The sequence below is a fragment of the Sander lucioperca genome, chromosome 19 (genome assembly GCF_008315115.2).
Source record: "Sander lucioperca isolate FBNREF2018 chromosome 19, SLUC_FBN_1.2, whole genome shotgun sequence".
Lineage (NCBI taxonomy): Eukaryota > Metazoa > Chordata > Actinopteri > Perciformes > Percidae > Sander > Sander lucioperca.
In genome coordinates, this window is record NC_050191.1 from 15,750,178 (window position 1) to 15,773,856 (window position 23,679).

Consider the following 23,679-nt stretch of genomic DNA (forward strand, 5'->3'; position numbering starts at 1 on the left):
AAGAACTTTACTAGATTTGAAGTAGGAGACAGGCCACATGAAGGTCATTAATTAACATAAGACCACCTTTATTTTGATTACAACAATCACATAAAAAAAATGACAAATGTATGGATACTATATCGTTTTTATTTATTTCATCGCTGTCCTTATGCTCATGTGTTACAGAAAAGAAACAGTACAGATAGAAACCCGGAGTTATATTGCTGTTTTTGATTGCTGATACAGAACTTGAGTGTTCCTGCTTTCATGATTGATATATGAATGTTATGCACTTGTAGAAGTCTGAAACAACAACATCAAAAGCAGAAATGTACACAAATGCAAAAAACTTTAAATATAAACCATTCACTTTCGCAATTATTTAGGTGTTTTGGGCAACAGCCTAATTGGTAACTAGTGGCCTGTGTTAATCAGTTAAGTTTCTGCTCAACATAGTACTGTAGGTCTATATGTCACCATTATATGGGCCCACTCATCGTGACACAACCAAAATATAGTCCTCTTGTCCCAGCATGTAACACCTCACTAAACTGTCTCTACCACCTATTGTATCAGTAAATGCAAAGTATAACACACCTCCCAGCCTGCAAGACAGGTGTTAAGAAATGCATGGATACAATCATCTCATGCAGAATGGCTCAGACTCTCCTAAATAGCTACACTGTTCTCTATCTCAGCAGGGTTCAGATATGTGTAGGGTACTTCAAGCTGTGAGTTTCTTGTTGTAATTTCTTCACTGAGGTAAGACAACTCTGCTTGAAATTCCTTAATCATCTGCTTAGGGGCAGGCTCATCGAATCGTTCTTCGGGGTATATACCCATCGGAACCTGCCACATTGACAAAAACAAGACAGAAAATAAGACATGAAGCATGTTCAAATGTGGCCATGGTAGACCATAATTAACTTACTGTAAGTATTTATTAACACCATACTTACAACATCTGTGTATGTCTCTGAAAGCAGACGAGTCATTCCGACAAAGCTGACTGTCTCTCCGACATCTGGGAGGGTCTCCAAAATGGTGTTCATGTTTGACTGACCCTTAGTGGTTGGAGGAGATTTGTGCAGCAGGAGCGAGCCATTGGGCACCCAGGAGTAGTAGTCAAACTAAAATGAAAGAACTTTCAATATGTATCAACTTTGATGGGAAACTAATTCATTAAACTAATTCTAATGTTAAACATTAGAAAAAGGGGATGTACATTTATCTAGGAAATGCAACATTTGCACCATTGTAATGCTCAACTAATGCCCTGCTAAAGGGGAAAAAGCAGATTGCATATCTGCCAAATGTTTAATACATTTGATTATTTGTTAAAACAAACTCAACACTTGATCAAACATCAATACGCATTTCTTTGTCCCAACTATTTACCTGCCCACTGTTTACTGCAGCATGTTGAGCCGTCACTGTGAAGATCACCATGGTGATGAACTTGATTACTTCCTCAACGGTATGAAAGCCTGCTGGAAACCCTGTTGGCAGCACAGTCCGTCATTGACATTAAAAACTTCAAAATACTACAGGCTACTATTAAGTTATAAATGTAAATATATATATATATATATATATATATATATATATATATATATAGATGTGTGTGTTTACAAATGACTTCAGAACATGGTTCTTGGTAATTACCTGAGGCTTTGTTTCCTAAGAAGCCATGTGTGAATATCTCACTGATCCATTCTTGCAGCTCAGTGTCCTTATACACCTCACTGTCTGAGGCATAATAGTACTCCACTACTGCCTTCACAAAGCTGGTAAACACAAAAACAAATGTATTTAAAATTTTCATTTGGTAAATAGTTGAATTTGAATTAGGCTTGGGCCTGTGTAAACATTTTTAAGCCAGTTTTTATCAAGCCAAACACCAGACCGAACAACAACCGACCGAGTTTTAATACTAGGTGCCACACTTGACTCAGCCACTCCCGAGTGATACCGATTAGAAGGCCCATGAGAGTAGTGACTCCAGTCCACTAGTAATACAAGTACTTTACTACATCAGAGCTATTATTTTATACATCCATGTACAGGACATACAGCAGTCTTACATCAGACCGCAACAGAAAGCTCTGCTGCGCTCGAGCTTCAGAAATGTAGCTTGTGTGGGCCCTACCGCACTAATTGATCAATAAGAGAGCTAAGCTACTAAAAATCTATTTGATTCAGAAAACAGCGAGGCAATTAAAAAGTAGTTAAACTGGTAACGCTACTGCCCAGCACTGCCTGCAATACAAGTTGGACTTAGTGTTGTGAAACAGTCAGCACAGGTGGCTACAAATGCCAATTCAACTAGTTTGCACAGATTGCTACAAATGCAGATTTAACTGGTTTGCACAGATTGCTACAAATGCAGATTTAACTGGTTTGCACAGATTGCTGCAAATGCAGATTTAACTGGTTTGCATACAATCAAACCGGTTTAACGTTAGCTTGGTACACCGGACCGGGAAAACCGGAAATCGACCCAACTCTAATATGTATAGGAAAAGAGACAGAAAAACAGTGCTCAAGGAAAGACACCAGAAGTATTTAACCAAAAACCTGTTGGTTGTAAAATAAATAAACCTGTTGACGATGTTCCACAGCTTCAGGCCATCATCTCTGTAGTAGAAGTTGGGGATAGACTCCAGTCCTCGTCCTCTGATGTTCTCTGGCAGACAGAGGGAGCTGTAAGTCGTTTTAGAGAGAGCCCTTCTCATGAGCTCTTTCAGTCCATCATATCCAAGTGAACTCTACAAATTAATAATACACAAATATTTATTATCAGGCAGGTTTTGTAAAGTAAAACATAAAAGTACATTGTAAACAAAAATATCAAATGCTATCAAATGCATGCAATATCAAATGCATAATTGGAATAGTTTGAATATTCAGAAATGTATATTTTAAAAAGACATACTTTACTAAAAGCCCCATCAGGCCCAATTAGAGATTTGCGGCCTACAGTGTTTATGTGGAGAGTGTACCGGAAGTGTGGAAACAGCATCTGTACAGACAGAGGGAAGAATTTAAAAGTCAAAGTAAGATGCTTATTTGAACAAACAACAGGAAGCACATCCTGAGTGTTTCAATCATGAAAAGAAGCCATTAGGGGTGCATGATATATCGACTCAATATCGTTATCGCAATATCACATTGTGCAATATTATATTGAAAGTGTTGCAATAAGTATGCAATATTTTGTTTATTTTGTTGAGCGCTCCGTCCCGTCCGTTGGCTGTGTGGTTTAGTTGTGTACGATTTAGAGCCCGCTTGAAATGCTATAATGATCATTTCAGTTGCCAGTTACCGTGCCACTTGCACATGTTAGTACACGTCAGCGCACGGGTCCACTACATGACAAACCCTATGGAGCGTACCACGTGTGTGCATATTTCGACAGAGTGACAGTGTAAGTGAAGAAATAGATAGAGACAACAAAACGAATCAGAGAAGCGAAAGAAAAGTTGTCCTGTTATCTTTATTTATTTATTTTATACTGTCCAACCAGTACAACATGTCCTGTTCTGTAGACATGGTCCTTATTTATTCATGTTGTACCAGTCCAATATGACTGTCAGTTGAAATAAACCTGTGTTGTAAGAAAACTTGTTTAATTTTTTATGAATCTATTTTGATGCATTTTCCCGTAATTTTTGTAATTTTACATATGTTTAAAAAAATATCGAAATTAATATCGATACCGCAATATTCATAATCGATATAGCAATATCACATTTTGTCAATATCGTGCTACCCTAGAAGCCATGAGCAAACAAAACTGTGAGAAGTTGTGGGAATGAGATGGAGCAAAAAACATACAGTAGGCGCTAAGGTTCAGCATATCCAAACTCATAAAGATGTGGAGCCTTGTGCTGGTCTTCCACTACATGTGCATATAACCCACACCACCTTGTTTTTTATACTTTGTTCATCATATTTATGTATTAATTATGTATTTATTATTAACAATATGTTAAAGTGTGACTATGGTGAGATCAACATAAAATATAACTGTAGCTACAAAGTTATGTGGTGCCCTGGTGGCCTAGAGGTTAAGGGTGCTGAACATGCAATTCCAACATCCCTGTTTAGAGTTTGACATTTATTGCATGGCATGCATTCCTCATCTCTCTTTCCCCTCATTTCCTGTCTCTGCTCTGTCGACTCTGTAATGAAGACATACTGTAAAGCGCCCCAAGAAATACCTGAAAAATCATCAGTTCAGATCAAGGGAATAGAAAAAAAGTGCACCAGTACTACTATGACCTCTGCTGCGTAATTATACCTTGTAGAGGGGATGAATCACAGGGAAGCTGCGGAGAGCGGCAACAGTATAGACCTCTGCCAGGAAGTGAGTGTTCATGAGGTGATGGACTGCTTGATGATCCATGGAATCTGCATTTTTGATAAACATCTTGGCTAGCAGCCAGTCAGTCTCTGGGTCACTGGGCAGAAAGATGGGGTTCTGCTCAGAAGGTTGTTGATGCAACTGGAATGTGATAAATACATATTTAGTTTTTATATGATAAAGTCCAACAGGGCTTCTGAAAGCATGCTGATGTACTGTGGCATGTAATATGATTATGTGATTAGAACAATGCTTTTACTTAAGTTTATACAGTAAATGCTGTCACGGATTTGCTTCATCAGTTAAATACCTGTATTGCAATTGGCATCAGTTTGTTTTCTGGGTTCCTGTAGAACAGACAGAGACCAGCAGTCACGGTCAGAGGTTCACCATTATAGGCTCTAGGGGGTATTCCATCCATCTTCTTCTGGTCATAGAGGAATATATTGCCTTTCTGTTTGGGAAGAAAAGATCGAAGAAAGAAGGGTTTAAGACCTCAAGAGGTATCACAGATTTGTCATCAATCGAGACAATAGGATTCACAAACTTTTCACTTATGCACAAATCATCTCAAAGCAAGGATTACCACCCATTTTAAAGCCCCTCTTATATGTATACCTCCATTTCCTTCTGCAGAGAACTTCCCTCTTCCAGGAACAGCTTTACCATCTCCTCTGTGACTGGAAAGTTTGGGGGAAGCTCTGAGCAGCGCTTGATCACATTGGGGTTGACTGCGTTCAGAAACTGGGATCCATAAAAGTCATCTTCCTTCCAGTGCTTTGCAACATACTCTGGAAGAATAGCAATTGAAATGTCTAAAATGTTTTTAAACAGGTTTGAAACAACATGATGATCATGGTAATTTAACTAACAACAAGACTGTTGGTTTGTTCCAAAAAAGGCTTTTACTTTGTAGAAAAACAAATCATTTCAGGAACAACAATTAGTCTAATGTGATTTGACATTGTTAGATCGTTTTCATAGTTTACATTGCGTCATTGATATTTGAGAAACCGCAGATTGCAATCAGAACCAACAAAAGAGATGTTGGAATGGTGCTATCACACTGGGCTTGTGTTGTTTTTTTTTAATTAAATTATTGAACCTTTTTAAACAGAACATATTTCAAGTAAAATGCATAATCATAGTTATACAAGGAATGTTTAACCAAATATATAATTGTTGAACTTAATCTATTATTAGAAATGTTTCTTGGGTTAGATCATCCCATATTGAGAAATGTTAAGCCCACAAGAGTTGTTGTGCACACGTTTCGAGAAAACTAAAGGTGAAAATAATTCTAAACAATTTGCACTGGACAGAATATGTGGTTTCCCCCTATTTGTTAAAAATAAAATTAAAAAATGAAATCCATTATGGATTACAAAGATCTTATTGCCAAATCAATCTAATTAATTTTGAATGCAGTTTTATCAAAGTGCGTTCTTATTAACACTTAAATCCTTATATGCACTTACTTGTTATGAAACTATGAAAATGACGTTGTGGTGAGTTATGCTGCTTAACTGAAAAATGGAAAATAAAAATCTACCTGACATTGCTGTCTTTTTCCAACAGAAGATCTTTTTCATGTCTTCAATCCTTTCCCATTTTTCAGTAGATCCAATCAGCCCCTTCAGCTTAAGTTCAATACCACTGAAGTAAGACAGGGTAGAAAAGAGAAACACAATACAGGCTTAAACAAAATATTGATATTAATGCTTCAAATTTACTTTTTGCCTGAAAACATAGAGAATATGACTATTTTGGAATCCGGTTGTGTTCATCATATATGTAGACCCACATTCTCCTTTTTGTGTCATCTATTTCAGTTGTTTTGGTCTTGGAGAAGCGGATTTCAGCTGGGAGCTCAGATGCATTATCACAATGGTTGATGTGAGGTAGTCCTTCAGCCATAATCCTCCATCTAAAGAAACAGAGAAAGTTACTGAAAAGCACTTAAACATTTCTCCAGGTAAACTTTTGAGACCTTAAGAGCAGCTCTAGCTACACATTATTCTGCACACACGAAAACGTACTGGTAAGAGCTCTTGTTAAGTATCAACTCTTTTTTCCGGTGGTCAATCAACAGGGGATGATCCTCCTCAAAAACCTTCATGGCTGGGACATAAAAAGAACAGTTAAATGTTAATTGATAAAAATAACAATTGCCAAAACAAGTGATATCAATAAAGCTTAATATTAATGATCATAATCAACTATTTGGGGAATTTAAAGCAGACCTTTCCCTCCTCTCAGCGCCACCAGTTCTCCTCTGGAGATCCATCTGTAACAGGGAAAAAGAATGGCATCTCCTTCTGGAGTCGTCACCACTATTTTGGAGAAGTACCACTCATCGTCTTGGCTGAACAAAAACGGATCTTTCTCCACCTTCACAAGCAGGAGCTTCCCCAAAGACAAACTGGTTTTCAAGGTGTAGGTCCCTGTCTGGAAATAGGGATTAATGTAAATATAAACAAAGTAAGCAAAAAGTGTTGAAAGAGGTTGTTTTCAAACCACAAATGAAATGCTAAAAAACTCCCAAATAAAATATAGTACAGTTAAACATGTATGTTATGGTGTACACATTTAACTCAAAATATTTATATTTAATAAATAATATATTTAGTAGAACATGATAAAGGCAACATCTAAAGAGTGCCTATGTCAGCCAAGACTGGACAGTCTTCTAAAAATTGTATTATATAAAATATTAATTTTATAAATGACATTTTCTTTTAGAAAGATTAACTGAATTAAAGTAAACTGTCCAAAAGACTGTGTCCAAAAGATTAGTTTTTAACAAACTGTAAATTTGCTCCTGTGCCTCTCAGCCCTAGAATTAGGAACTAAAACTTGAAGTGCTCACTAGATTGCCACATGCTGGTGCTATTTGTTCTGTATAATTAAGTGTAGTAATAAATTAAGGTACATGTAATGTACTCTAGTTATTAGATAGACAAATTCTACCCCAAAATAAATGTACAGTATGCACAAACAAAAGCCATTCCGTTGTCCCAGATCTAATTTGACAATCACTATATGATCAAAGTTCGACATGATTCAACTTACTGTCCCAGTTGTAAAGTCGGGGCCAAAGTTGTCCAACTCCGTTCTCTCACTCTGCCCTTCAGTTCCAAATAAGGTGACATATATGTGGTCCCATGTTCCTGCATATTGCATGTCCCCTGTTGTTACCTCTAGATTGTACTCAGCCATGGTCACTCCGTGGAAACTATCTAGATAAAAGAAACAAAATAAAATCTCTAAATTGCGGCGTGAATGCTCCAAAACTCTGCATAAGAAAACTTTAAATTTGCAAATATTTAATTTACTATAAGCTTTTATATTTTTTTTCTAGACTAAAAATTTTAATCCACAGGCACCAAAAAAAGCGTGTTAATGCTTAACTTTATCTAGTATTATTTTGCATAGACTGTTACATGGACAGTGTTTTGATCAAATGTCATGAGAAAGTTCCTACTTACACCTTCAGATGGAGGCTGTGTTACTACCTCTTTGCCTTTTATGTAGCTGCAGGTCCAGGTTTTCCCTCTCTGTGGTCTGTGTTCTTGCCCTCAGTCGCTTTACGTAGCAAGCCCTCCACCCTAACTTTAATCTTTTAGAAACTACCTCCCCTGGTGTGTGCTTTAACATAACAGGTCACGTAACTCTAAACAATGGGTTTCTGGTTTTTATGTATATACAAGTGGCTGTAGAGGGTGAGGGGTATGAGCAGCACCACCCATTTTAGCCCCAGAGCAAAACTAACCTGGTTTCTGAGGGGGGAAAAAAAAACTTTAGTAAATATAAATGTTTAATATTTATGATGAATCAGTCACTTGGTATGTTATACAATAACTCTGCATTCATGAAGATTAACTGGTCACTTTAAAGCAACACCAAAGATTCTTTTGTACCTTAAAATAATGTTTCCAAAATCGTTTCAGTGGTTCATCAACTCATAACAGGGTGAACAGCACTTCTGCATTCGCTTTGCAGCCCTCTAATCGGCTATAACCGCACTATGCAAGTTTGCCAGATCGGGTAGCGGATCTGTAGTTCAAATGAGACATAATGGACACAATTCTGCTCCCAAACTGTAGGGGGACCGAAGAGAAAAAGTGCTTTGGTGTTGTTTTAAAACACATCGTGGACTGTAGTGCTGTTGTGCTTTGTACACCTACAGTAAATATGACCCTAATGCTCATTGTTAGAACTTCCATTGTTATCTGTAATCGTTCATGTTTATTGTACAATTTACACATTCAAGCCCAAAATAACTGATAGAAAATTTCACCTCAATACTAATTTAAACCAAAAAAAGCATGCCTCTGCCAAGAGTGCACAGTCCCTTAATGGTGTTATGTTACTTTGATAACCGGTCCAGCGGCAATACTAGACCCCCACCCTTAATGTTCTAAAGATTCCTCACTTGCTTTTCTTGCCTAACCCACCTGACGTAGTGATATTCTGTTTGGTTGCACAGCAAATGTCAAAGAAAAGCTTTTTTTAAAACAGCATAATTTCTTATATACATATTATACTAGTGATTTGAAGACCACCCTAGCTGCTCTGTCAGGCATTGTGATACTTTGAAAACATTTTTTAAATATTTGTATGTCTGTGTTTATCATGTTAGCCATTTTAGCATTACCAACGGTTTACTGCAAACTATTGTACTTCGGACCAGTCCTGTATATAACTTAACACACCTAATGGAACAAAGTACATCATCCATATAAATGTGAATCTTTACTTTCAGGATACGCTTACAGTGTCAGTTGCAGTACATGAATCATGGCTCAATGTTTGCAGTACCTTGGACAACAAAGCTATGACAACTTGTTTACTACAGTTGAAAAAAATCTTGGTCAAATAGTGACACTGTTTTCTATTTCTTTAGGGTTCAAGTAAGTATAAGGCAGCTCAAGCTCAGAGTTCCTCTTGTTAATAGCCACACTGAGGGAGGACAGCTCTGCTTGAAAATCCTCGATCATCTGTAAGGCTGCAGGCTCTTCAAAGCGTTGCTCAGGATAAGTACCCAGAGGTACCTGACAAAGACAAAACCAAAATATCATGTTAGGGAATAGCAATCTATGAAAGGGAGAATTACTAGTCCAACATCTGTGTCCGCTTTGATTAAGAAAACACGTCAAACTTACAAAATCACTATACTTCCTGCTGAGCTGCCACACATTGGACATAACAACTCCTACAAATGATTTATTTGGTAGAGTCGCCAAGATGGCCTCCATACTTGACTGTCCCTTTGTTGTTGGAGGAGCTTGGAACAACAACAGTGGAGCATTGGGAGTCCAACCTAGAAAATCAAACTTTAGAAGACATACAACAGCCATTAAAACAAGCACTATTGACATTAAGCTGTACAATTAGGGGATAGCTTGACATTGATCAATTATTCTAATCTACTGTATCTAATGGCATTTGTTTTCTTGCTGGGAGTTGGATCACATGATTGATACCACGCTCATTTCTGTATGCTAAATACCTATGTAGCTGGCAGTGTTGAGCAAGTTACTTGAAAAATTGAATTATTTCTCATGACGTTACTCTTAATTCATTTCTCAGCAGAAAAAAGTAAAGTTTCTTTACTCAGCCCAGCAACAACTCCAAGCCCATATATTTCATCTTCTGTATTTAGCATGTGTAGAAATGGTATACAAGACATTGTGGTTTAACAAGCAGTCAGCTTATGTTTAAAACTTTGCTTGTCCTTATCCCCAGACACTGCACAGGTCCAGTTCACACCATCCAACTCAAAACTAGCCTAGCCTGAAGGCTTACCAGTGAATAATGTTAGCTGTCTTGATAAGATCACACCACATGTAATTAAGATAAATTAAGAGTCTTGATTATATGCCGTCTGTCCACTGAGCACAGAGACCAAACTAATATCAACCATCTAACTCTCAGTAAGACAGTGGGATTAATAACTAATGTAATTAATTTTGGACAGAGCCAGGCTAACTGTTTCAGTCTTATTGCTGTGCAAGATAACCAGCTTCAGCTTTATGTTTACCATACAAACACAAGTGTTATCGTTCTTCTCATCCAACTCTGCAACAGAGCAAATAAATGCATTTCCCAAAAAGTTAACTATGACCCTTTTTAAATTTCAACTACTGTTCAAAATAAATGTCTAATAAATGTTTTAATTAAAACATGAACAGGTGTTAATTCTTAGCATTACAAAAATGTTTACCTGTGCACTGCCCACTGCAGCATGCTGAACTGATGATGTGAAGATCACCATAGTGACAAACTTGATAAGTTCCGCCACAGTTTGAAAGCTTGACGGGATTCCTGTCGGGAACGTTCATGTTAAAATAAATCCACTACTGTACAACATAACGCAAATCCCTAACAAAGCATTGTCCCCTTTTGTACAGTTTGTTATCTAAAAATATCAAGGACCATAAGTTCAATTCCCAGCCTATATCCTAATTTTACTTACCCATTTCAAGCAAGTTTTAAGTCTGTGTAGGTTTAAGTACAAGTCATGTGACATATCATTTTTGGTAAATGGGCTTCCATCTTCAATCTATCCCCTCTTGATAATTCAAGATAATTTTATAGCTAAAAATAAATGACATTAGGCCCATCTCTTGGAAAAAAGAACACATTTATGCAAGCATTTTGGAGGAGAATATAGCCGACCAATAGACACAAGTGAGATACCTGAGTCACTATTTCCCAGAAATCCATAGTAGAAGATCTCATTGATCCATTCCTGGAGCTCAGAATCTGCAGACACTTCACTGTCAGATGGATAATAATATGCCACCATTGCCTTGACAAAGCTGAGGACAACAAGAATGTTTTAAATACAGGTTGGGTTGGCCAGGTTGCTCAGTGGGTAGAGCAGGTGCACATATACTGAGAGGCTTATGCCTCGACACAGAGGTCCAGGGTTCAAGTCCGACTTGTGACGATTTCCTGCATGTCTTCCCTCTCTCACCTAGCTTAAAAAAAAAAAAAAAAAAAAAAAAATCTAAGTTGAATATGATTCACAATAGCCATTGAGGGCTTTACAACATGTTGACTATAGACCGTTTATAATAATTACAGATTTTTAAAGTGTATCTAGTTTGAGTATTTGTTTCCCCCGTTCATTTTTATCTAATGTGCCAAACATTTGATCCTCAGTTCATGAAAGCAGGTCGACTGCCACCTAGTCTATTGCGCGTTTTACAGCAGCCGCAGCCAAGCTGGCCGGATTTATAGTGTGTGAGCAGAGGTTGCGCACCACTCTTTTTTTCAAAGCGGAAACAGGAAGCATGAACGAGCTCCTGGGCAACCGGATGCCAGGACTCTCAGAGTGACTGCAAGTCTCTTGTAAAGTCACTGGGTTAAGATGAGTTCTTTTATGGTGAATGAAAGGCTTGATTTGACGAAATAGGTCATCGAATCAAATCGAAGCATTGACGTCAATGCTGCTGCCAGTTCTGCCGTTGTTTCTTTTTCTTCTAGTCCGTAGAAAGAAGAAAGTCGGTAGCATTTCCTCATTAGCGCCACCTCTGTTCAGGAGAAGACTGCAACTAGTGTCGCGACCACCAGCGCGGGTATAAATCAAGGGGGTAAGCTTCTCCTCGGACTGCAAACCTCCTATGGAGCCATTTTAATGCTACAAAGCGATCACCCCCCCGTTAGCATCCCATTGACTGCCATTCATTTTGACGTCACTTTGACAGAGAATAACTTTACATCTGAAGAGTTTAAAGACTATTTGGCCATTGTTTATTTCTAAAGAAACACGACAATGTATAAAAGGCTCCATTACCTTGTACCTCACGTTATGGCTCCGTAGTAGACGTTTTTGTAAAGATAGGCTAACGATTGGGTCATAACCACGGGACTTACTGTTGCATAGTAGAGGAATTACCGTATAGTACAGGAGAAGCTCTCAGGCAGTTTCGTCTCACATTAGCTGTTTAAGTTAATTACTAATGTTAACTAGCATTTTAGTGATCAATAATTAGCCTGTGCCTATGTCATCTCCTTACATATACCTACGCTCTCCGTCTCTGCAAGATTGGGAATGATTGAGATTTCTCTTGGCACAGCTACCAGAAGACTTCCAACTTTCAGACACGTTGCTCACGGCACATTTACGTCGTCTCTCTCAGTTGGAGGCTGCGCAGTAACGCTCAGCGCTCACCGGAAAAGTGCTTCTAACGGCCTTCACTGGTCTCCGTCCAGAGCAACGGGGATCTGTTGGTCCATTCTTATATACACAGTCTATGGTATAATAGTTACGGCGATTTCATGATGTCACATTTGCGCGCGCCAGCTGGGCTGCGGCTACTGTACAAGGGGGTAAGCTTTGCTTCAGAACTCGAACCTCCTATGGCGCCATTTTGATGCTACCAAACGATCACCCGACGTTAGCATTCCATTGACAGCGAATAACTTTACATCTGAGTTGTTTAAAGACTTTTTGGCAATTGTTTATTTCTAAAGAAACACGACAATGTATGAAAGGCTCCATTACCTTGTACCTCACGTTATGGCTCCGTAGCAGATGTTTTTGTAAAAATAGGCTAACGATTGTGTCATAACCACACGACTTACTGTCGCATAATAGAGGAATTACCGTATAGTACAGGAGAAGCTCGCAGGCAGTTTTGACTTACATTAGCTGTTTAAGTTTAATTACTAATGTTAACTAGCATTTTAGTTAGCAATAATTGGCCTGTGTCCATGTTATCTCCTTACATATACCTACGCTCTCTGTCTCTGCAAGATTCGGAATGACTGAGATTTCTCTTGGCACAGCTACCAGAAGACTTCCAACTTTCAGACAGGTTGCTCACGTCACATTTACGTCATCTCTCAGTTGGAGGCTGCGCAGTAACGCTCAGCGCTCACCGGAGAAGTGCTTCTAACGGCCTTCACTGGTCTCCGTCCAGAGCAACGGGATCTGTTGGTCCATTCTTATATACAGTCTATGCTACTGTATAACGCCCTTTAAGCCACGAAGTTCCACTTCCGGGAAATAAATGCCAATAAACCAGAGCACGTTTTTCTCCTGTCCCAGAATGCTGTGTGGACTAGCCAGACCCTCCTCTGGAGCGTGTGGAGGATGGTCTGGCAAAGCGAGACTACTAATTGCCAGCAGGCAGAAGTTTACCTGTTGGTGATGCTCCACAGCCTCAGTGCATCATCTCTGTAATAGAAGTCAGGGATTGACTCCAGTCCTCTAGCTGCAATGTTTTCAGGCAGGCAGAGTGAGGTGTAGGTCATTTCGGAGAGCCCCCTTTTCATCAGTTCCGTTACTCCGTCTGCTCCAAGTGAAGTCTGAAAAATTACAGGCAGTTTTATTTAGCTTTATACTATACCACGTTACTGGTCATGGTCATAATATTTAATTAATTTATGTCAATTGCTAAAATGCATAATGTTTTTTTTTTTAAAAGTCACATTTCCAAAAAGTCTACCAGGCCCATAAAGACGAGCACGAGCAAGGATGTTTATATGGAGGGTATATCGATGATGGGGGATCAGCAGCTGTTAAAAAAAATAAAAAAATAGAGAGAAAGGGACACTGAATATTGAGCCAAGTTAAGAAACATACAATCCTCATCTTTTCTAGCAACACTGCACTCAAGACTCTTGCGATGGGATCACTCCAGCCGCAAAGCCAAATCGGACCAGGGTGAAGTGTGTGGGGGAGGGGGAGGGGGGTGAATGGCCCCTTCCCTACTTTCTACCACTCTACTTCTGGTGCAATTGCTCAGCCCACACCAGTTTTCCAACTCAACCTTCATTTTGATCTCAACTACACACTTGCAAAGTTGTGTGACTACATGCTTTCACAGTGAAAAAATAGAAACATCTGGCAAACTGCTTCCAATTAAAGCAACACTAAAACATTTCCTGCTTCGGTCCCCCTACAGGTTGGAAGCGGAATTGTCCATTGCAATACATTGTCCAGTTCATTCTGACAAACTTGCATAATGTAATGTAATTTCGCTTCCAACCTGTAGTGGGACCGAAGCAGGAAAAGTTCTCTAGTGTTGCTTGCAAAATTAGGTCTTATACACCTACTACTGCCGTTGCCCCCTTCCCCCACACACTTTATGCCCCTGGTGTAATTTGGCGTCTTCAGGACCACATTTAGCCATGATGACACATGGTGAAAAACAATAGCAGCGTTGCTGACGCGGCGTAGATAGAAATAAAGGCCTACCTTGTGCAGGGGGTGAATCATTGGGAGGTTGCGAAGTGTCGCCATTGTAAAAACTTCGGCTAGTAGATGAGTGTTCTGCAAATGACTGATCACTTGGTTATAGAGGGTATCTGCATTCCTCACATATATTTTGGCTAGCAGCCAGTCAGACTTCAAGTCGCTAGGCAGAAAAATCGGGGTCTCCTCTGAGGGCTGCTGACCGAGCTGAGGAAGGAGGCATATTTAAGTTTGCAGAAGGTGATCAAAAGAAATGTGAGAAGTAATTAATGAGATATAAGAGAAACCTGAATTGTGATGGGCAGTAGTTTCTTTTCTGGATTTAGGTACAGCAGGCAGAGAGCAGCAGTCAGTGCTACTGGTTTACCATCAATAACTCTTGTAGGCAGACCATCCATGATCTTGTAATCATTAATGAATATATTGCCCTTCTGTAGAATAGAAATTACTATCGTTTTGGAAAAAACAATGCTTTAAAATATTTAAATCATAGAAATTGTGCTCATCATACCTTCATCTCTTCAGTCAAAGAGACTCCGTTGGCCAGAAAAGGTTTCACCATTTCCTCAGTTACAGGAAAGTTGGAGGGCAGCTTTGAGCAACGTTTGATCATAAAGGGAGTCGCTCCATTAAGGATCTGGTATCCAAAAAAGTCATCATCCTCCCAGTGCTCCGAAACATACTCTGGGACATAAAGGATCTATTTTTACAGAGGTGTTTTACAGAGAGGTAAACATGCTATTTCGAGAGCCTACCTGAGACGGGTGCCTTTTTAAACCATGAGACCACCTTCATGGCCTCAAAGCTTTCAAAGTGCTCAGTAGAATCTTTCAGACCTTTCAGTTCGAGCTCTGCCGATCTGGATAACGCAAAGTTGTTTTTGTTTATTGCACTAGTTATTTATGTTATATTGTTCAGCATTTAATGGTAGGAGTAGTATGGTTGGAGCACTTACGCTGCTTCTGATGTGTATCTATACTCAAAGGCTCTTGAGAATGAGAAGCTGATTTCTACAGGAATAGCTTTTGGATCATCAATGTTTAAGATGTACGACAATCCTTCTGCATATTTATCCCATCTGTGGAGGAAAACAGAAAATTAATACATCCAAAAGTTATGAATCGCAATCAACATTTATAGAGGTGAACCTTGTTACACTCTAAATTGATATTGATGGAAAACTCACTTGTACATTAATTTTTGTTTGACCAATTCTTTTTTCCGTTGGTCTACTAGTCGAGGATGGAGATCTTCAAAAGCTTTTGTAGCTGTGTGGATAACAGCCCAGGGATGGATAAAAATTAAATATATACATATCTAAACAAATTCAATTTTTGAGATTTCATACAAATGTGATCAAAGCAATATTGCATATTTTTAGCTTTCACATAGTCCCTGTGACACTCCAAATGATTAACATTTAAAGAACATGGTTCCTTACAAGTGGGAATATACTTCACTGACCTCTCCCCCCTCTCATCAACACAAATTCCCCTCTGGACAGCCAACTGTGACAGGGAAATAGAATTTCATCCTCCTCAGGTGTCTTCACCACTATCTTGGAGCAAAACCAATCCTTTTCTGGGGATTCATGGAAAGGATCTTTTTCCAACTTGAGGAGGAGAAGACATCCTAAAGAAAGAAGTGTAGTCACAGAATATGTTCCCACCTGTGGTTGGAGAGGTTGATGCAAGCAGGAATATTAGCATATACCAAATGCCTCAATATTAAATATATGGGCATATATTAAGCTTTTTCCCCAAAACCAAACCAAACTGTTCCCACACTTAAGTTTTTGTTCTGATTTCACATCAAGCGCAAAAAAACTACTAATTAATGATTGATCTTTTAAAAATAGAAGGGAAAAAGGCAAATTTCCACCAGAGTTCACTTAAAAAAAAAAATCAAGTCTTAAAATTAAGGTTACATAATAAATGAACGCAAATCTGAACAACTGCAATTATTACAGTTTTACAACTTACCTTTCCAGTTTTCTCATCCAATCCAAAACTGGTCAGCTGAGTGCGCTCAGATTGCCTCTCAGTGCCGATCAGGGTAACATACAAGTTATCAAATGTGCCTGCTTGCAACATGCTTCCTGTTGTCACTTCCAGAGTGTACTCAGCCATAATGCCTGACTAGCTACAACAACTGAGACAAACAATAGCAAAAACAAAACACAACACTGATTACATACAGTAAACAGGTTTTCTCCACCCTCAAACTGGCAAATATGTTGGCATCAAAAATGCACAAACATTAAGTTTCTATTCTTGGTAAACAGATGAAGCTCAGTGAAGACAGAACACATTTGAACCACTAATCATGTCTAGCAGGAATCCCAGCACCACTTGAGCAATTTAACAGAAATCACAGGTGTTGGACATTCCCTAATTACAAGAGTATTGAGACCTCAGAGTGTTTCTCATCTAGGAGGTGATCAGTCCATCAGAAGGTAAGATGTGGACTTAACCCTTGTGTTGTCTTCCCTTCAACCTTTTTTTTTTCGACGTTTTTGACGCCTTTTTTTCACAGTTTGTTTTTGCTTTTTCCAACGTTTTAAATTTTAAAATATTTCTTCTACACATTTTCAGCGCTTATTTCTATGTCCCATATTTTCTGATATAAAACAAAAATTTAAAACGGGTCAATGTGACCTGAAGTCAACACAAATGTTAAACATGTCAAAACAGTAATAATTTAATGTTGCTCTTATTCGCACAATTAAAAGTATGTGCCATTCACAAATGTTCCTGAATGTTAAGCTGGTCTCAGCCCCCACATTATTTAAGAGAGCTCCAGGGGTTTCCTAAATCATTTGGGAGGGGCCAGCAGAGGCAGCAGCTGAACTTGCCATATCTTGAAAATGATTAATAAAATAATTGAAAAATGATACAAGATCTATTTCAATACCCACACTCCTATACAACATTAAAATGTTATAATGATGGTTTGAGCAAAATTACAATCAAATGTTCACACATTTGTTTGATTCTTCCTAATGTTCACATTATTTCCAAATTGTATATATTTTTAAATATTGCTAGTGTATTATTCTATTATTATTTCATGTATATTTTTTCCTGTTATTTAATGTTTACTCTGTACGTGTGCTGTGTGTCTGAAATTTTGCTGCTGCAACAATGTTATTTCCCATTTTTTTTGGGATCAATAAAAAATCTATCTATCTATCTATCTATATGTATATTGATTATGAGGCTTTTTTTTAATAATGAAAAGATCAGCATTGTATTTTCAGAGAATAGTTCACATTAAAGAACAATGGGCTGATGATATATGGACTAAAGCAAAATGCTATTGTTTAAGATGATAATGTATGAATATGGTGGTCCGTGTACTTTTTCGTTCATTCGATTTTCATTTCATAAACAGGTATTAAAAAACAAAAAACGAATGGTTATTTGATTTTCGTTTTAAAATACAAAATTTGAAATTGAAATACAAGGCATTTTTTCCTTTTCATGGTCAAAATGGGATGGGAGAAATTTAAAAAATACTTTGATTTTCATTTTCTATTTCACATAACAAAAAATAAAATCACTCGAAAATAGAAAAGAAAAAAGGCTTGTTTTTTCATATTCAGAGACGGATGTTGTCATTTCCACGGCAACAGCGCCAGTGTAGCCTACCATTGGTAGTGCTTTCAGCCAGGCTAAAATTACTTTCGAAACCCTAATGCATATGTTTATATGTATTGCCTCATTTATGTATTTCATGAAATGAAAATCGAATGACCAAAACATGCACTACCATATTTGCTTTAACTCAGGCTGCAGGGGACATTCTAAAACGCTTAACATGAAAAAAAAAAAAACACTTAACCATCACCATATTTCTCATGGCCATATCTTGTCATGAACACTAGCCTGTCAAAAAAACTAAACTGAAATTCAACGATTATAGAAGTTCTCTCACGTTAACGTTTTCTTCTTCATTGGCGCCTATGGCGAGGAAGAAGCTTAACGTGGTTTAATGTACCTAAACAATGATCAATGATTACCAAATTTCTATCTCATATTGCTCCTCATAACCACTGAAAACTGTCAAAAAATCTAACCCAAAGTCCAATTATTATGGACATTATCTGACTGATAACTGACTGATATCTGATTGATCATTGTTTAGGTAGATTAAACCATGTTAAGCTTTTTCAGAATTAAATGTCCCGGCTGCAGTTGAGGGAAACTGTAGCCTATAACTTCCTGAGCGACATCCATTTTTTGCCCCCCTTTACATAAATATACATAAATATGGCTATGAAATAGATCATGAAATACATAAATGAGGCATATGAACAGGGTTCAAAATTAACTTTTTCGTCCACCAGCCAAATGGCTAGTGAATGTTCAAATTCTACCAGCCACTCAAAAGATTGCCATTGTTTTTTGGCTGGTGAGTGAAGCAAATCTACCAGCCAATTGCATATTTTACCAGCATTTGGCTGGTAAATGGTGTTAATTTTGAACCCTGCATATGAACATACGCATTAGTCATTATAGTTCAATAGCCTAAATACATATGTTTTACTTTTATTTATTTCAGGGGACTTTTATTTATTCCGTCTATTTATATGCACGTTATATTCAAAGGAAGTTTTGTTATCTCACAGACTTCGACTAAAAGCGACTAGCAAGCCTGCCTGACATCAGTGCATCATAGCATATCACTATCTGCAAACAAAAGAAAATATGACTAAAACACGAGCGCGGCAGATTCCCAGCTCAGCTAGAGCGGGTAACGCCAGCTCTGCAGACGGACCAGAGTCAGTCAGCACCGGGGAGCGAACCGCAGGGACTGAGGTCACAGGGCTGGAGGCTAGCTGCTAGCTAGCTGCAGCAGCTAATATTAGAATATAACCCAGCACCGGAGGTCTGATCCCCATGATCTGATCCCGAACCCCCAGTGACTCTCTGCCAGATCAGCAAGCAACAGAAAGTTTGCTGGGATTGGTAATGGTGGCGTAACGGTAACGTTACAGCCGTGAACTGAAATTCTATTTCCTCAGCTGGTTCGACTCTCTTGGGGCGAAGTTGTAGCTTTGAAGAAGGTAGCTTCTACAGAACTTAATACTACTAACGTTACACCAAAAGACGTGAAGGTTGTTAGATGGAAGGATCTACAGCAGGAAATTACCATCAAGGTGGCTCCACAGCAGGCTTCTGCTACACCCGAACGTGTATCACTACAAGCGAATACACCTTCAGGTGCTGCACAGCAGGTTTGTGAGGCCAGCGACCTGACAACGGGCCCTGTCCTGAGAAAAACCTTTTGGAATGCAACACAACCTCACCGTACGCCTAAGCAAAAACACTTGGCTAGGGTTTGGGCTGGTATAGTTGAAGCCAATGATTATAAACGGGGCCCAGTTCAACAGAAAAAACTTTGGACACCAACCTCTCCAAAAGAACACTCCGGGAGGGTTGGTGATTATCGGAAACCTCACTGGACAGCACCACAGTTCCGCCAACTTTCAGAAGCACTTTCGAGTGAAACTAAGGCAAGTGGGGATGAAGCCAGTGAGCTGTCTTATGCAGCTGAAAAAAATACACACCACTCAGGCCTGTGATGAGGTGGAGGCTTCCTCCCACACTACACACTAAAAGAGCAGAACCAAGCCTTAAGATCTTCCCTCCAGCAGGCAATCTGGGAAAAGATGGAGGAGACAAATAAACTAAAGCAAGAGAACCAAGCCTTAAGATCTCCCCTCCAGCAGGCAAGCTGCGACAAGGACAACAAAAAACTAAAAGAGGAAAACAAAGCTTTGAGAGCTGAAGTGAAGGAGCTAAATAAAGGGCTGGAAGTGACTGTGGAAAAGGTGGAAAAGATCAGAGACCTGGTGGTCCAGATTATGTCTAAGAGGGTCTCTGAAGCCGAGACTCGCCGTAACTTGGAGCAGAAGGAGGAGGCTCTTCATAGACAAAAGGAAATGGAAGTATCCCTGGCCCAGCAGAGAGAGAAGACCAACGAGCTGAAGGCTCAACTGGCCCAGACACTTAGCAACCTGGAGAATCAGCAGCTGCAGTGGCAGGAGGAGAGAACTCGTCTCCTCCAGTCGCTCAGCATTCAAAACACCCTGCAGGAGAAAACAGGCAGCGATGTGATAGACGAGGTTGACGACCAAGAGGAGCCAACAGCAAGGCAACAAAAAGGCAACACTAGGCCGAAAAAAAACGTCTCTCCGGAAAAGATTCCTCCGGATGTTCACATAAACTATCCCACCAACTCTCAACTCTCCATCATTATCTGTATTTCTATTAGTCTGTAGACATCTGTAGAGATGTGATATCGCTACATATTGCTACTGCTAATACCCCATCCGTCCATTATTCTCCCAACCATCTGAGAGGTGATCTCTCCCCAGATTTCTTCTTCCCGTGTGGGGAGTTCTTCCTTATCTTCTTAGAGTTTGCATGTTCTCCCCGTGTTAGTTTGGGTTTTCTCCGGGTGTCTCCGGTTCTCCCACAGTCCCACATCCGATCCGGCATGCAATCAATAAGAAGTATGATTTACTATCAATAAAAAAACAATTAAATCAATCTAAATCTGAATCTAAATGCATTTTATCCATATATAAGTTTATGTTATTAAGTTAAGTTTCTAAGCATGACACAATGTTGGAGAAAAGGAATAAAATAAGTATTTTATGTTATGTGGGGGAAACATTTTAGAGAGATTTTTAACTGTGTTGAGATTGTTGATATCTTATCTCTATATTGTTAGATTATTGGTGATGTCATTAATAATTGTTGTGGTCATTAGACCTGTTATTGAGAAATTGGCAGTGAACAAAGTGTGTGGTCTTGACCAAATAACAGCTGAACACCTGAAGTATGCAAGCCATAGAATCTCAGTGTTACTTGCTATATATTTCCCTCCCATTCCATAGACAGCCTCCTGGAGGAACTGCCAAGCAGAGAAACACTGCTTTGGGAAATTGATATTGAACACATAAAAACTTTTGAAACAAACATGTACAGCTTGGACAACGCTGTGCTGCTCCAGGGCCGGCCCACTGAGAACGGTGAATGCCTGTGAGCAGCACTCCTCGCCTCCCAACACAAGGGTGTAGGGGTACGGCCTGGTCTGGTGTCTGTCGGTCCATGTCTGTTCCGACCTGCAAATAATAATTTTCCACAAATCAAGTATTTGAATGACAAAGACTCTGACCAGCTGACAGCTAATGTTTTCTAACAGATTTTACAATTACAAGACCTGCATCACTAGATCTAAGGGGCTGTGTGAGTCTAGGAATACTCACAGGCTTAAGATCGATGAAGGCCTTCATGGCTTCAGACACTGTAGTCCTCACGGTCTTTCAGGCCCATCCTGAAGACTGCAGGTGGCATCAGGCTTGGCAGAACCATCAGGGCAATGTAGTCTTTGGAGCCTGTAAAGAAAGAAAATGGTTTGACTTAAGTATTATCATAGTTTATCAGATGAGTAGCTTATGGCTCAAAAAATGCACAAATCCAAATATTCAAATCTTAGGGTTATGTTTATGTTATATGTTATACTTTGTGACAAATACTGTGTCTGTAACTGAGATAAGATCCATATCAATGCAAATTAAACCAGCTATTAGGCTAACTGAAATAAAACCATGCCAATCTCTAGGTATAGTGAAGGGTATGTGATGATGGGGGGCTATTTTAATTCCAAAGGCCAAGGGAACTTTATCAGGATGCATAGTATCCTGGATCCATGAAATAACTGGCCTTTAAAAATAAAAATCTGCCTGCCTCTATGGGAATTTAACATAGGGGTATGTATAATTATGGCCCCTGTATTTTAAGGAAGAACATTTATTTATTTACAATACATTATTCATTCAGAAAAAAAATTGGTGTCCTTAAAAGGTTGGATTTTTCCTCATTTTTTTTAATTAAGGCATTAAGATCAATTTCCAAAAGATGATTTTTTTATTCCTCTTTTTAGTCAACTTTAGCATGGGTATGAATACTTATGAGCAGCACTGTACATAATACAGGGTTAAACAGCCTCGACCCAGTGGTTGGGTTAATAAAATAACCCAGTATTTTTAGTGTGTGTGTGTGTGTGTGCTAAGATTTGACTGAGCTATGCCTCCATAAGACAAAGTGTGATTTTTGACGCAAAGGGTTTTAAAGAACCTTTAGATATGATGTGTGACCTGCTGTCCTCTCTCTCTCGGCCCCCTGCAGGTTCGACTGCAGCCATGAGTCGCCGGCGGATCTCGGTCAAAGATCTGGGGGTGTTGGACTGTCAGGGCTGGCTTCTCCGCAGGAAGGGGGGCCGCAGGTTCCTGGGAAGTAAATGGAAGAGATACTGGTTTGTCCTGAAGAAGAGTTCTCTGTACTGGTACACCAACGAGATGGTGAGTCACAGCAAGACTTGTTTTTCCATAGCAGCCCACACACTGGAGGTCGTTACAGCTTTAGTGCGTAGCTTTTTGATATTAAAGTGCTCATATTATGCTTTTTGGCTTTTTCCCTTTTCTTTATTGTGTTATATGTCTTTTTTGTGCACGTTATAGGTTTACAAAGTGAAAAAGCCCAAAGTCCACCCCAAAGGGACTTACCATCTCCAACAGAAAACACTGTTCACAAACTGCTCCAAACAGCTCTATTGTAGTCCAGCCTTTACTTCAGAGACAAACGTGGTCACTTTGGAACACACGTTATAATGCTCGCCTAGCTGCTAGCATGGCACACCCTCACACTCTGCTTCTGACTGGCTAGTAGTCCTTACCTAGCTACTGTCAGGGCACGCCCTCATACTCTGCTTCTGACTGGCTAGTAGTCCTTACCTAGGTACTGTCAGGAAACGCCCTCATACTCTGTTTCTGACTGGCTAGTAGTCCTTACCTAGCTACTGTCAGGGCACGCCCTCATACTCTGCTTCTGACTGGCTAGTAGTCCTTACCTAGCTACTGTCAGGACATGCCCTCATACTTTGCTTCTGACTGGCTAGTAGTCCTTACCTAGCTACTGTCAGGACATGCCCTCATACTCTGCTTCTGACTGGCTAGTAGTCCTTACCTAGGTACTGTCAGGAAACGCCCTCATACTCTGTTTCTGACTGGCTAGTAGTCCTTACCTAGCTACTGTCAGGGCACGCCCTC

The 23,679-nt window shown here is 39.3% G+C and overlaps 2 protein-coding genes across 4 annotated transcripts; both read right to left on the reverse strand.

Moving 5' to 3' along the window:
* Positions 1–122: 122 nt before the first annotated feature.
* On the reverse strand, positions 123–23,231 carry LOC116066135 (hydroperoxide isomerase ALOXE3-like). Of its 2 annotated transcripts, none has more exons than XM_035995411.1 (15): positions 7,864–7,999; positions 7,421–7,587; positions 6,592–6,796; positions 6,388–6,469; positions 6,153–6,275; positions 5,901–6,004; positions 4,967–5,139; positions 4,659–4,802; positions 4,286–4,489; positions 2,918–3,004; positions 2,584–2,750; positions 1,648–1,769; positions 1,381–1,481; positions 942–1,112; positions 123–831 (listed from the first exon to the last, which is right to left on the reverse strand). In XM_035995411.1, exons 2-15 carry the CDS (start codon positions 7,565–7,567, stop codon positions 652–654), a joined length of 2,010 nt encoding a protein of 669 aa, XP_035851304.1. In that variant the 5' UTR covers positions 7,568–7,587; positions 7,864–7,999; the 3' UTR covers positions 123–651. The 2 variants fall into 2 exon arrangements, with proteins under 2 accessions (XP_035851304.1, XP_031177850.1); XM_031321990.2 differs by lacking the exon at positions 7,864–7,999 and adding an exon at positions 23,137–23,231 and having other exon boundaries at positions 652–831.
* On the reverse strand, positions 8,960–17,020 carry LOC116066173 (polyunsaturated fatty acid lipoxygenase ALOX15B-like). 2 transcript variants are annotated; one of them, XM_031322070.2, is made up of 14 exons: positions 16,541–17,020; positions 16,023–16,227; positions 15,745–15,826; positions 15,514–15,636; positions 15,314–15,417; positions 15,070–15,242; positions 14,846–14,989; positions 14,562–14,765; positions 13,793–13,879; positions 13,503–13,669; positions 11,051–11,172; positions 10,575–10,675; positions 9,514–9,684; positions 8,962–9,402 (listed from the first exon to the last, which is right to left on the reverse strand). In XM_031322070.2, the coding sequence occupies exons 1-14, from the start codon at positions 16,685–16,687 to the stop codon at positions 9,223–9,225; spliced, it is 2,010 nt and encodes a 669-aa protein (XP_031177930.1). In that variant the 5' UTR covers positions 16,688–17,020; the 3' UTR covers positions 8,962–9,222. The 2 variants fall into 2 exon arrangements, with proteins under 2 accessions (XP_031177932.1, XP_031177930.1); XM_031322072.2 differs by lacking the exon at positions 13,793–13,879 and having other exon boundaries at positions 8,960–9,402.
* Positions 23,232–23,679: the final 448 nt, after the last annotated feature.